General features: G+C 38.5%; 1 protein-coding gene and 1 pseudogene across 1 annotated transcript in view; both read right to left on the reverse strand.

Moving 5' to 3' along the window:
* Positions 1-9760: 9760 nt before the first annotated feature.
* Positions 9761-9952, reverse strand: LOC110309986 (cytochrome c oxidase copper chaperone pseudogene; annotated as a pseudogene).
* Positions 9953-10833: 881 nt separating this feature from the next.
* Positions 10834-15335, reverse strand: part of Cpq (carboxypeptidase Q) — a 517237-nt gene continuing 512735 nt past the window's right edge. The window contains exon 8 of the mRNA XM_021183241.3: positions 10834-11244. Coding sequence (XP_021038900.1) covers positions 11081-11244 — 164 coding nt within the window. The 3' untranslated portion in view covers positions 10834-11080. The remainder of the gene's footprint in view (positions 11245-15335) is intronic.

Raw genomic sequence — 15335 nt, forward strand, 5'->3', positions numbered from 1 at the left:
TAAATAGATGAGTTCCAGGTTCAGGTAAAGCCACTGTCTCAAAAAATGAGATGGAGACCTATTAAAACAGACATCCATTGTTGACCTCTGGCTTCCACCTATGCATATACACTTGTGCTTCCATATGTAATTGCTTATGCACCCAAACAAATATAGTTATATTGAACAGATAATACCAAGTGTTGGTTATGTAGGATTGAAGCATCTACACTTTGGTCTTCCTTCTTCTTAAGTTCCAAATGATTTGTGGGTTGTATCATGGGCATTCTGAGCTTTTGGGCTAATATTCACTTATCACTGAGTACATGCCATGTGTGTTTTTTTGTGACTGGGTTACCTCACTTAGGATGCTATTTTCTAGTCCCATCCATTTGCCTCTTTTGATCTCTTTCTTACGCCACTCCTATATTGGATTTTTTTCTCTTCTCTTCTCTTCTCTTCTCTTCTCTTCTCTTCTCTTCTCTTCTCTTCTCTTCTCTTCTCTTCTCTTCTCTCTCTCCTCTCCTCTCCTCTCCCTCTCTCCCTCTCTCCCTCTCTCCCTCTCTCCCTCTCTCCCTCTCTCCCTCTCTCCCTCTCTCCCTCTCTCCCTCTCTCCCTCTCTCCCTCTCTCCCTCTCTCCCTCTCTCCCTCTCTCCCTCTCTCCCTCTCTCCCTCTCTCCCTCTCTCCCTCTCTCCCTCTCTCCCTCTCTCCCTCTCTCCCTCTCTCCCTCTCTCCCTCTCTCCCTCTCTCCCTCTCTCCCTCTCTCCCTCTCTCCCTCTCTCCCTCTCTCCCTCTCTCCCTCTCTCCCTCTCTCCCTCTCTCCCTCTCTCCCTCTCTCCCTCTCTCCCTCTCTCCCTCTCTCCCTCTCTCCCTCTCTCCCTCTCTCCCTCTCTCCCTCTCCCTCTCCCCTCCCCTCCCCTCCCCTCCCCTCCCCTCCCCTTCCTTTCTTCCCTTCCCTTCCCTTTCTTCTTTCTTTCTTTCTTTCTTTCTTTCTTTCTTTCTTTCTTTCTTTCTTTCTTTCTTTCTTTCTTTCTTTCTTTCTTTCTTTCCTTCCTTCCTTCCTTCCTTCCTTCCTTCCTTCCTTCCTTCCTTCCTTCCTTCTCTCTCTCTCTCTCTCTCTCTCTCTCTCTCTCTCTCTCTCTCTCTCTCTCTCTCTCTCTCTCTCTCTTTCTTCCTTTCTCTGATTTAAGATAGGGTCTGACTCTTTAGCCTAATCAAGACTAGATTTTAACTCAAGGTGTTCCTCCTGCCTAAGCCTTCTGAGTTCTGGGATTAGAACTCTTCTAGAATTCCTTCTGATTTTTTTGGATATTTTCTTTATTTACATTTCAATTGTTATCACCTTTCCTGGCTCCCCCCCCAAAACCTCCTATCCCTTCCCATCCCCTGCTTCTATGAGAGCACCCCCCTATCCACCCACTCCTGTCTTCCTGTCCTGGCATTCCCCTACACTGGGGCATCAAACACCCTTAGGACCAAGGGCCTCTCCTCCCACTGATGTTTAACAAGGCCATCATCTGCCACATATGTGGCCAGAGCCATGGGTTCCTGCATGTGCATTCTTTGATTGGTGATAAAGTCCCCAGGAGCTCTGGCAGTCTGGCCTGTTGACATTGTTGCTCCCTCTGTGGGGCTGCAACCCCCCTCACCTCCTTCAGTCCCATCTATAACACCTCCATTAGGGATCCCTTCGCTCAGTCCAATGGTTGGCTGCAATCATCAGCATCTGTATTTGTCAGGCTCTGGCAGAGCCTCTCAAGAGACAGCCATATCAGGATTCCATCAGCAAGCACTTCCTGGCATCCACACCTAGTGATCCATCTGCAGACACCAAACTCCCATACTACTACTGATGCCAAGAAGCACTTGCTGTTATGAGCTTGGTATGGTTGTTCCCTAAGAGGTTCTATCAGCACCTAACCAATACAGATTCACATACTCACCAACCATTGGACTGAGCTCAGGGACTCCAATGGAAGAACTAGGGGAAGGACTGAAGGAGCTGAAGGGGATTGCAACCCTATAAGAAGAACAATATCAACTAACTGGACCACCCAGAGCTCCCAGGGACTAAACCACCAACCATGGAGGGAGCCATGGCATATGTAGCAGAGGATGGCCTTATCTGACATCAATGGGAGGTGAAGCCCTTGGTCCTGTGGAGGCTTGATGCCCCAGTTTAGGGGAATGCTAGAATGGATGAGTGGTTGGAGGAGCATCCTCAAAGAGGTAAAGGGGAGGGGGGAAAGGTGGGATGGGATGGCAGGTTTGTGGAGGGGTAACCGTAAAGAGGGATATCATTTGAAATGTAAATGAATAAAGTGATTAAATAAAAATTAAGTTTGTTTATATACTCTCATGGTTCAATAAAATATTAATAAACATGTTAGACATATTTTTAAAAAGCTCTAAACCCCACAAGTGTTGGTTAGGTTGAATATAGAAATTAAAATACTCATATATAGTGGGGATGTAAAATGGCACAGCCACTATGAAAATCAGGGTGTGGTAGAAAAAGAGATGAAGCTCAGAGGACTGGCTGTGGCATGGAAGAGCTACGGTTATGCCTTTCTCTTACACACACAGTCTGAGATTTTAATTTTGGTAGAATATTATCAATGTATCCAATCTAAATAATGTGCTTTCTTATTAACCAACTTGTAGTTATCCCGAATCTCTGAAATTATAGCACATTTTTTAAATACCTGGGTATAATAAAAATGTTAAAATAGAATCATCATATGATTCATTAATTCTATTTCTGGGTTATATTCAGCCCTAGGAGTTGAAAGTAGTCTCAAAAGAATAGTTGAACAGTCATGATTACAGTGGCCAGAAGGTACCTATCAACTGAAGAATGGATGAGACATATGTATACGAAATGTACAATTTTGTCTTTAAAAGAAGGAAACTCTTAACACACGCCATCTGTAGATGCGTTAGACTTTTCAATGGTGTGACAAAATGTCTAATTGAACAGCTTAGGGAGTACAAAATTTATTTTGTTCCAGAGCTTCAGTTTGTGGTTGCCTCATCTCCTGTGTTTGGATGCAACCTCATGGTGGTAGAAGCATGATGGTGTACACTATCTTCCCCTTCATGTATAAATCATAGGAATGAATGAATCTTGAGAATATTATGAAATAAGTGGGGTACTCTGTGATTCCATCTATAACAAGATGATTAAAAGCAGTCAGCTTCACAGGGAACAAAAGTGGAATGATGGTTGGTAGAGGTTGTAGGGAGTGCCATGGAGATCCATTTTGAGAGGAAAGGTATTCAGAAGACAGAGATAGTGATGGCTGAACAATTCATTCCACTAAAACTGTACAGTCAAAAATAGCTAAGATGATAGATTTTATATGTATTTTAAATTACTTTTATTAAATTCAAAGTGATTTATAATTAACTTAGTCTATTACAATTAATATAATTAATTGTAATTAATATCAAGTTTTAAAATAAAGACTTAAGTAAAGTAAATATTTCCCATTTAAATTTTAAAACATTTGTTAAGAAATTAGGTTTCTAAGATAAAGCTGTTTATATTTCTGCTATGACAGGCTAACTATCTAGTAATATAAATAATGGAAATCACATTTCAAGAATATTATGTTGAGGCTAATACTCAAATTTATAAAGAATACAAGTTATTTAATATTGTAAATATTAAATTATGCAAAATACCACATTGTGCAGTGCTGCAAATATTGTGCTAATTCATGAATATCTCCAGAGGCTGAAGGGAACATGAGGAGCATAAGGAAAATAGAAGATGCTCAGTGCTGCTGGGAAACAAAAGTTCTGTTAGACAAGGATCTATGGCTTTCATGCTCTCTGAAAGGAAAGCTTTGGTAAGGCCTGTCTTCTCTTGAGTACAGATCTTCCAGCTCTGAAGCACTGTCAGTATCATTCACACAGCATTCCTGCCATCTCATTTCAAAGACATTACCTGAAGTCACCCTTTTCTTTGTTTTCTTTTTTGAGCCTAAATGGTGTTAGCCTAGAAGAGGATACCCAATCAGAATTTACACTGTGATAGCTTTTGGTGAAGGATGGAAGTACCCAGGCAATCTCCAGTGTGTGTGTGTGTGCGTGTATGTGTGTGTGTGTATGATATATGTTCAAGGGACCACAGTGGGGCATCTCAACACTCAGTGAAGATGTGGTGGTTTTCAAATGCCACTTTCTGTTCTTTGTGGTGGGAAAGAAATTGTAAATTGCATTTTTTTTTTCAGTAAAGACTAGGAAGGCCACCAGCTACAAAATCTATTTGTATAAGAATGATATTTGAATTTAATTTTATAGGTTTCAATCATATTTTATCAATTCTATAACTTGAAGTAGTTATTTATGAGGTATATATCTAGGTTTTCTAATTTCTAAAATGGGTATTAATATCGGATCTGCCTCATTGCATTGAGTAAGGATTAACTGAAAGAATGCTAGTTGGTTCTTTGCATGGTTGACTCAGAGTGGGTATTAGAAATGCTTTGTATGGTAAGAGAGAGGCTCAGAGGTAAGTTTAGCTTGCAAATTCTTTGGGATATACTAACTGGTACTTTGAATTAAGGAAACTAATTAAAGCAAAGTTTGGCTTCATTGTGAAGGTCTAAAACCTAGCTAAGTGTTCTTCAAATATGGAAAATATGACAAGGCTTTCTGAAGGACATCACACTTGCAGATAATCTTGTAGCTACTGTATTAGATCTGGAATAGCTACCATAATATTAGTAATTAATAATACTGAAGAATATCTGATTCTCCTCAAGAATTCTAGGACTGTTTGGATGTGTGGCAAGCACATGAGTATTCATTTGTCAAGTTTTAAGGGTCCCGGGAGACTCTAAAATCCAGGGGAATGGTTTTATCTGAGGTAAGTCGTCAATTGATTGGAAGATTTGATTTGATGAGAATTGAGTTCCTCTGTCTCAATTTATGTAGAAACTTCATCAACCTCCTCCTACCCTTGCTTTGGCTAAACTGTGAAGCATTTCAGGGAGAGGGGAAAATGAAAACAAAATTTAAAAGTAATGTTTTTTCTGCTCCTAAAACAGTATTGGGATTTTCAGATTAACAGAGACTTGAAAAGAAAGCACATATTAATTTCTATACCATAAACATCCTTCATTTCAAGTGGCAATTAGTGATAACATTTCAGTCTCAAATTGTGATGAAACTTTTATGCTTATCATCACACAGCTGTAAATTAATTATTTGAGCACAGATCAAGAATATGTATATTTCATAAAACAGATATAGATATCAAGATGTGTTTGATATTTACTCACAGTAAATAGCACCTCAAATAGCATCTCAAATTATCATGAAAGGAACACCATAAGCAAACAGGGCTGTGCAGTAATGTGACATACAGTGGAGATACAGTGGAGTTTCAAGACTTTGTTGGTGTCATTAGTTTTGAAAAGGAAGGTGGAGCACTCTGGGGAACTTCACCAATCAGCCAGAACCCTCAAAATCCCTGTCAGTTTTTTTATTTACTGTATTTATATAATTTCTAATCATCCTGCTCCCCTCCATCTCCTTCTGTTTTCTCTCCACTCCATTAAAATTCATGACCTCTTTTTCAATTATTATTACACACATATACATATAAAACATAACCTACTAAGTCCATTTAGTGGGGCTTGCATGTTATGTGTTTAAGGCTGACTTATTGGGATTAAATAACCTATCAGGAGGTTCATCCCCACAGAAGACTGACCTTCCCTCTCTTAGCAGCCAATGATTCCATATAGTTCTCCATCTGGAGATGGGGTCTTGTGAGATTTCTCCCATCTATGTTGGCAAATGAACTAGTATAGTGAGAATTCTGGAACTTTGTTTCTTTAAAAAAATACAGAAATATTATACGAATATGTTTTTGTTTTAATCCCAGGTGTGGGAATATGGAGCTGCTTCACAGCAGCTGACTATTGTTTGCCTCGTGCTCTGGCAGGGGCATGATTTTGCCAGCTTCAGATAGTTTCTGCCAGCTGTGATTGTGTGATATTTGGAATTCTGGGAACTTCTCAGAGAGTATGTAAATGCTAGGGCTCAAAGAGTTGGGGGGCTGTTGGTGAGTTGTTGGTTGCTGTTTGGTTGTTGTTGATCATGGTTTGTTAAGTAGTCCTGTGAAATGAAGAAAGAATCAAAAATAGATATCCTGAGTATGAAGATCAAAATTTCCCCAAGGTACTCAACACCCTTAATCTGGAAGAAGTAGTCTAACAATGACATTGCTCCCTTTCCTTTCTATCAATTTTTCTGTAGCTAACACTGGCTACAAACTGGTATCATTATGAAGGTCTTGTTTAGCCAACTATATTGTTTAGATTTCATAAATGGAGCTTCCCTGTCATGTGTAGGAGACATTAGTTCACAGCAAAAATCTATCTTAATAATGTCAAGGGCATCAGCAATCAACCTGATTTACCTTGAATCTGCTTGGTTTTTGTTTGTTTGTTTGTTTGTTTGTTTGTTTGTTTTTGGTACATAGCATTTACCCTTTTCATATATTATATAATGTTTAATTGGGTTTCTCTTCCCAGTTCACGCTTAAGTCTACTCATGCAAATGAATCAAAAAAGCAGCTTGACCCTAAAGTCACATTGAAGAAACTGAATGGCAGGCTGCCATCTCCTGAGTACAAGAAGAGCTCTTTTTGATTCAATTTAAGGGGGGAAAAAAAAGAGAGTTTCACTTTAAACTTCCTATTCCTATGGCTACACAATGGTACATGCTGGGCTCTAAGGCTGTCTCATTGATAGATCTTAGCAGTTAGCATGTATATGCATGTACCATTCTGAGAAGAATATCATGAAGGTCCTTTTCTTTATTTCCAACTGCCACTCTCCTCCTCACTCTGAGTGACATACTGACACAGACATTGTGCAGCTTTCTCGTCAATCTGTACTCATTCAAACTGTCCAGTCCATCTCTTCTAAATTACTCGACTCAGGAAGGGACTGAGTGACAGACAGAGGAGTCAAAAGGAAAAAAGGCAACAGGAGTGGAGGAGGAATTTTTCTCTTGATAAAGAAGGCCCCAGGAGGTATAGGACTGAGAAGGGAGACAAGCAAATAAACACAGCAAGTACAGAAGGCCTGTAGTCTTGTCTGCAGCTCCATCTGGGAACCTATCTGGCTTACACTGTCTAGGCATGGGCCTTTTGCACTAGAGGTCTGCACTCACAGCTTTGGTGGTTGATCTCTCAGGCCAGAAAGAGCACAGGGCCACTGGCCTGGAGATTGTCTCCTCACTTCTGGGGCACTGTATGGTGCTCATACTCTAGGCTCTTAGGGAAAGTCTGATAGTGGTAAATTGGCTCAGATTACACTAAGAACATTCTATTTTTGTCTTGTTTTTGAAAAGTATTTTTAGAAAGCGCAGGATTTTTAAGTGGAAAATTGTTTCTGCACATGGCAGACACGGTCCCACTGTTACCTGACTTGGTTGACTTTGGGATGTTAACTGCACATCTGACTATTGTCCATCTATAATGAGTCATCCTTCTTATTCTTTCATATTTTTATTTACTCTTCCTTAGATTTGTTGGTTTATTGATTCTGTGTATTGATATATTGCAATCAACATTTGTTAATTTTTTTTTTTGGTAAATCTTTTTTCACATTTATTTTGGTCTGAGTCCCTGAGCAAACATGCAAGCAGACTCGACAAGCATCTTTTACCTTCTCAACATCTTACTCATGTGTTCTATGGCCTTTCCTTTCTGCGATACATTTTTATGAATGCCTTGCAATTATTTTAATTCATAAATTCTTTTAGTAGTTTCTTTGTTTTGTTTTGTTTTTGTTTTCAAGGTAAAGTTTCTCTGTTTCCTGGCTATCCTGGAACTCTGTAGACCAGGCTGGCCTCCAACTCAGAAATCCACCTGCCTCTGCCTCCCAAGTGCTGGGATTAAAGGCTTGCGCCACCACTGCCCAGCCCTTTTAGTAGTTTCTTAATTTGTCAGCTTCATATTTCAAGAATTTTTCTTTGATTCTTTTAAAAAATGCATTCTAATAATAATTATTTGCTTTTAATTTTTAAACTTTCACATCTTTAAACACAATAGGCCTAAAGGTGTAAAAACTGCAGCTTGAAATAGTCACTGACCAGAGGAAACTGTTGGTTAATTTTGTCAACTCTTTGGCTTGTTCTTGCTCAGAATGGAGCAAGAACCCAGCTCTTGCGAGTTCACGGTTTTATAAGTTTACAATAAGCTTACTCCTCAGCACCTGCACAGTTGTGACAAGCTCCTCGAGATTCCCTAGGGTTGTCCTAAGGTCATCATTGTTTTGAAGTGTAGTTTTTCAGGGTCTTAGTGGCAATGGGATCCCTTAGTATTCCTAATGGAATAGGTTACTGGATTTGTTTATACTCTGCCGATTACTTAACGTCTATAAAACATAGTATTTAAAATGTTTACATTCTTCAGAATTTCTACAGAAATATTCTTGGTATTTCCTTTTGTGTATATCATTATTGTATCATGTTTTAGTCAACTCATTCATGTTTTTTAAGAAATTATTTATAAAAAGTATTTCCATCTAATGTTGTATTGATAAGAATAAGAAGTAAAAATTCAACAGGAAGTTTTAGGGTAGGAGATCCTGAGAGTAAATAGTTTTTTCTTGGCAAAAGGTCAGAACTGTCTCTGACCCTGCCCACAGTTCTATTCTTGCCGAAGGCCAGAAATGCCAGGAATGTTTAAGCTAAAATGTCTTTGGTTATGCTGTGGCCAGAAGCCATGTATGGCAGAAGGCAAACTTGAATTCTTTTTGTATCTTTTCCCTAAATAAGTACCTTTGCATGGAATTTGTAGTGGAAGATGTGTTGAAACTGAGAAGAGGGAATTGGATACTTTGTGTTTGGGTCAAATGGATTAACCAGTTCATCATTTCCTTCCTCTTGCCCATCCTGCTTTCTGTGATAACTCAGTCCTAGACTTTCTATTTAATGGCATCCTGTTTCCAGGGTCTCAGCAGCTGTCCAGGGCTCTGCCTCTGAAAGGCCCTATGGATCTATAACAAACCCTTTTCTAAACTCAGCCTCCCATTGCCCATGATTTTTTACTTTTTTATTTTTTTGAACTCATAGAAAAAGCACTCAGAGACCACTAACGCCATGGAAACTTAGTATGACCATGAACATATAGCATCCTAACTCTGGATTTGAAGTCCATCTAAGGCTAGAGGAAAAGTCTGCTCTGAACTCAACGACACTGTATTTCTTCCTATTGATTTAAAATCTTCAGGGTCCGAGTAGGGATCTGCTACTTCACCAGCAAAGAAAACTCATATTCTGCCCTTCTATACTTTTAATCCTTTATGACCATTAATATGATAGATGCTCTATTTTCTCTTTCAGACAATTCAGTTACATTACAATCTATTAGACCGTTTGAGATTATGTCATAGTTTTTACATGATCCATTCTAATATTTGTTTGTCTTTATTATCTTACTATTCAGTTTAGATAATTTTGCTGACCTATATTCTAATTCATTGATTCTTTCCCTGGCCTCGTTCAATCTTAGTCTGCTGTTGAGCAATGACCCAAAACATAAAATGAAATAAAATAAAATAAAATGCTCTCCAACCCTCCTGACATTGTATTTTTAGTAATTTAATTTTGCTATTTTGTTTTATTTTTTTTTCTTCTGATTTTTAATAAATTATAAACACTCTATCCACTTATCAAAGTTCATCAAAGAACTTTCAAAACATTTGACCTTCATGCTTCAGGGATTATTCATTCACAAAGTAGGCCACCATGTCATATCTTAAATTCCAGCGCTCTCATGCATTCCTTGTGGGACTCAATGAGATGTCCACAGTGTTCTTCTCCTTTCTCAATGATGTACGCATCACATGCCTTCTTGGTTTCAGGGCAGGCACAGCAGGGCTTCAGAGGCTTCTTCTCCTGAGCCTCAGGCAGGGCGGGGCTAGCAGCTGCCAGTCCTGGCATCTTTCCAAGCAAAAGCAAATAAGAGCACACACTAGCAACGCTCCCAAGCTCCGACCAACCTGACCTATCTCTCATTATTTTATAATTTCTATTATATCCTCTTAGTGTAATTCATTCCTATTTTCCTGTGAACTCCATATTTATATTAAATTCTCAACATATTAGTATATCTATGATTAATATGTTAAACTCTCTTGTTTTATCTCTTGACAATAAGGTACTTTTGCCCTTTTGTGTTTGATGAGTTTTTGTTGTGTTGTTGTTTTGTTTTCCTTTTTTGCTTTTATGAAGCCCAGGCTGGCCTTGAACTCTTGATACTCCTACCACAGACTTTCATTTGTTGGAATTGCAGGTATGCACCACATCATACCAGGCTGTTTTGTGTAATTCTTGTGATTAATTTGAATATTAGACATTGTATAATGAAGTATTGTATAATGTAGCATTGTCTATAGAGTGGGTAAGAATTGAAATTTTTATCTGTGGAATTTTGTGAATATTATTTGGTCTATCTGGATTTCAACCTCTGAAATGTAGCTGTAAAAAAATGCCTCTGAGAAACTGAAATATATAAAACATACATATTAAATGGCAATATCATTATCTAGTGATAGTTTCCTGTACCCAGCTTTAAAAGATCTGTATATATATATATATATATATATATATTTGAAGTTTTCTAAATGTAAATTTGTTTTTACCAATTTGAAAATTCCATAAAATGTATAACATAAAATATACAAACTAGATCGTCAAATCTCTTCACTTATCCACTTAAAATATTGAGATTATGTAATTTTCTCCTCTTTTCCATAATATAAACCACAAATTGGTCTCATTACATTTAATTTAATGTTTATAAATGAAAATGAAAACTCAGAAACCTTTCAAATATTTATTGCTTATTTTTAAACTGGAAACAACATTTTCAAGGTGGTGCAGTAGGGATCATTATTTATTCTAGAAACAGGTATGAAAGTATTAAGGAAAGATGATTAACAGAAGGTATAAAGAAAACTATGCCCTGTGGATTAAGTGTATAACACTCTTTTGTGACGATGGATGCTGTGAAGATTCAGAGTTGGGATTCCCAACTACAGAGAACAAGGTCCTCTCTTCTTGTTCTCCTTAGGACCTGGGCAGCATTTCTTCCATGTCTGCAACAACATAAGCGACAACAGCCCACACAGCAGCAGCAACGTTCATCTGCTTTGGATCCATGACAGTCATGGTGTCTCCGTGGGAATGATGGAAAAAGAAATACTTGTACAAGTCATCACGCAGACTGGCTCCTGTGGAGAAGAGGGAGAATTCTGAATGTGCTATTTGACAAGCATGGCTGAATAGCTGTTTAGAAACCACTGGTGTCCTCCCACATCTTTTTGCTCACTCTCCTTACTAATTGAAGTGGCAAAGAAGGAAGAAATACCTATGTCATATTACTGTGACCAGAAGATTTATATGTCAGGCTGTGGAAGAGTTTTAGGAATGCCTTAACTTTGATGAAAGAACTTGGGAAAGGGTGGTTAACACTCGGTTAACACTAGCTCTAACAGGAATTAGAGCTTCAACTTATAAAAAGTCCAAGTTTCAGCCTCAAATCAGAGCCTGGGCAAATGTCCTCTCTAATTCATCCTTCAACACCTGCTTGAACTATCTTATGGAAGAGTAGCTGTAGTTCAGGAGCATCTGGCAGTCTGGTGGATTGTTTTATTGTGAAATTCATGACATGCAGAGAAGACTGCAGAGAGCCTACGTGTGCATTAAGCTGATACTATGAAGAGGTTGTGTCTATCATTAAATGCAAGACAGCACTTCCCAGCACATGAGAAAGCCATGCTCTCACTGTCATTTTCATTGCAGTTCTGTTCTACCTTCCCAGGACTCACAGTCCTGGCTTGCTCAAGTGCTGATCACTTCTTGTTTTTGGTAGTTCTCTCTCTCTCTCTCTCTCTCTCTCTCTCTCACACACACACACACACACACACACACACACACACACGCACGCACGCACATGCACGTGCACACACATACACACACATACACACACATACACACTCAATATGGCCAGAACTGTCTATTCTAAATATATTCTGTATTTTGCTCTTTTCACTCAGATGTATGTAAGATTTAACTGCTAATATGCATTGCTGTTCTATATTACTTTTAAATTTGCTGTATCCTATTTCATTGTATTAATTAATTATTATTGTTTCTGGCATACTCCCTTAAGACTCCAATCTTACCAGTTTTGATTAGAGTGTTCATGACTGCTCAGTTTTAAATGTTTATTAGCTTCTAAGTTGAATATGTTATCAACCTATGTTTTATAATAAATATCTTTCATTAAAAATATAGAGCTCCTTTGTTTATTTTTTACTATTAATTTTTAATATCATACAATGTGGCACAAATTCTTTGGATTTTGTTGTGATTTGCTTCATGGTCTACTTTCAAAAATGTTCCATACACACTGCTTGTAAAGGATGTATGTTTAGTCTGCTGGGCATGTCACCAAACCTAATATTTTACTGTGTTCTCCAAACTTTTAACTCTTTATCAACTTGTTATACATCTGATCTATAAGTATGGGAAGGTATGGACAAAAATGTCCATCTGTGATTTTCAATGTGCTTTCTACTTCATAGCTATTCTGTAGCTCCAGAAACGTCTTTATTTCTATATATTTCAAATCTATATATTTCTACATATTTAAAGTTATGCTCTGAGGGACACATGAACTTAAAATTTTGTCTTCCTGGTAGATTGAACTTTTATTGATTTGTGATGGTCCTCTTCATGTGTAGCAACACTTTCTGTCCTGATATTTTATTTATGATAAACATGCTAAGTAATGATTCAATGTCCTTTGTGGTTACTGAGTGCTTTAGACTTTGTGTTGCTCCTGTATTTAATCCAGCTCCTCCTACAGGTAAGATGGTCCACTTGCTTCTTTGTGCAGAATGCTAAGTGTAGTGCATCATTTTATGTCTCTTGTCCTTATACTCTAAATGTTTTCAAAATTAGTCTTGAGAATATTTGTGTTGTAGCAGGAGACTATAATTCCTTTATGCAGATTATGGGTTTTTTTGTTGGTTTTTTGTTTGTTTGTTTTGTTTTGTTTTAGTTAGATTTGCTTATACCACCTGAGGGTTAGCTCTTCTTTCCTTGTGTTTTCTAGATTTCTCCCCCTCAACTCCTCCACACCCCCCCATCTGCCTTGACCCTTTCTGGGTTGATTTTTCTCTACTCTACTGGTTTGAGCCTATCTGCTTTGCTTCTGTTCAGTCCAGAGACTTTAGAAATCATTGGTTACATATTGGTTTTCATGATTATAAAGAAAGTTAGCAGCACTGTGGAGGCTATATGCCTCATGCCTGTCATAAACACCCATGTTCTAAAGTGTTGAAGGTAAAGGCTGGCCCCACATTGCTGATTCTCATCTTGTACTTATTACTGGTATACATTTTGTATACTGCCTCCAGACAATGATTGCTTTAACCAATAATTTTGTGCAGGAATGGAATGATTATGAACGTAGAACATCAACAGTGACCTTCTGTTTCTTGCCCATAAGTTGGGTATAACATCTGTTCCTTAGACCTCCACTGTCCGGGACTGATTTTCTCCATGACATACTAAGTTTTCAGATCTTTACTAAAAGATATATTCTACCAGTTTTCCTAAACTCCTCACTCTGGAGTGAAGGTGAGGTTTTACAGGGTAAAGTTTGCCATAGTTCTACTAAACCACTAATACAAGCTAGTAAGGAAAGAGAAGCACAGAAGAAAGCTCTTTAACACTCTGACAGTGAATGGCTCCTATGCCTACATCGCATATTAAACATCGTATGTTAACTGACAAAAGCTATCAAACTCTTCACCTGTGTTTAGGTGACTTTTTTTCCCTGTGTAGTGATTTTATTTCTAAATCAGTAAAACATGTTATCTCTTCACCCAGGTGCTCAGAAAGGGTAAGATCTTGCCATCCTCCAGCCTGGTAACATAAAACTTATAGTGGGTAGGCTGGAGCTGAGGTCCATAAATGATTTGAGGTTCAATCCAACTCAACTGTGGAAATGTTTATTGAATCCCCATAACATTCTGAGCAGTAGGCTAAGGCTAAAAACTGACAGAAAGTTAGAAGGAACTTCATTTCTGTTAGGCTGGAACCCCTGCTCAACCCCTGCACAAGCTGTGAAACCTGTCTGTCCTCCTACTCCAACCCTGATCATACAGAGAAAACTCAGGCTAACACATCATTACTCCTCATCTCCATGTTTCCAGTAACCCTCTCAAGAGTGCCCTCCCAGAGGTTCAGTTTTTGACCATGTATAGACCTCATTCCAGCTCCTATCTGGTTCATCATCACTCCTCACCTAATCTCTATAGAGCCCCTTTGCTTTAGCCCACCCAAAGCTGCAAACTAATAACCATGCCTCCTTTACTTTTGGTCTAATCTGGTCTAATCTGTCCTATCTCTTCATCACTGAGGGAGAGAAAATGCTCTTCAGTTTTCATCATCCAAAACCTTATTCTGCAGTAGGGGAAGATACGCTTGTGAGTTATAACAACAAAGCATGAATGAATGGCAGGTGTTTATGCTGTGTGCTCTCCTTGCTGTCACCATCCTCATTACCACCATCATTTGTTATAATCGTCTTTGCACATTTTCCACAATACTGTAAGCTGCCCAGAGTCAGATCCTGTTTTGATACCCACTGTGCTGCTAATGTCTATGATATAGCACCAAATACAAGTTGGAAATATATTTACTTAATGGATGAATGGGAGCTAATTTTATGAGTGAGACATGTAGGGTCATTGTAGGAAAAGATGGGACTTACAACAAGGCAACTTGAATAATTTACTGAAGAGATGACTTATACAGAATTATTAGTGTTAAATAAAGCAATAAAGGATAAAACAAGCCAGGAGCAGGCACGGTGGAAAGCCATTGTCAGCCTTAGGCTTACAAGAGGAGGAGGGATGGTTTAGGAAGGAATTAAAAGTGTGTGTTAGGAAAAAATGAGAGGGGCTGTGGTTGTTTAGAAGCCTGGGTCTCAGTCTCTAGCTGATGCCTCCCCAAATTCTTCTGGGTCCCCCTGAACCAAATTCAACAATAGATCAGAAGGCAATGGGGTTTATTAGCATAGCCCATAGTAGTTCATCCTCAGAGAGTGATTGTAGGTTACAAAAAGATAAGAGAAATGGAGAGGTGGAAAAGGATGTCCAACATGAGTCCTTAAGATGTCAATAGAGGTTGGTTACAGGTATTCCAGGTACATAGAATATATGCACATTTTAATTTGAGCAACATGAGATACACCGGGTCAATAATTGACAGATGAAATGTGAAACTGATAACGGTGAATCCTGAAAAT

The sequence above is a fragment of the Mus caroli genome, unplaced genomic scaffold, assembly GCF_978045245.1.
Source record: "Mus caroli unplaced genomic scaffold, Mus_caroli_1 scaffold_16, whole genome shotgun sequence".
NCBI lineage: Eukaryota > Metazoa > Chordata > Mammalia > Rodentia > Muridae > Mus > Mus caroli.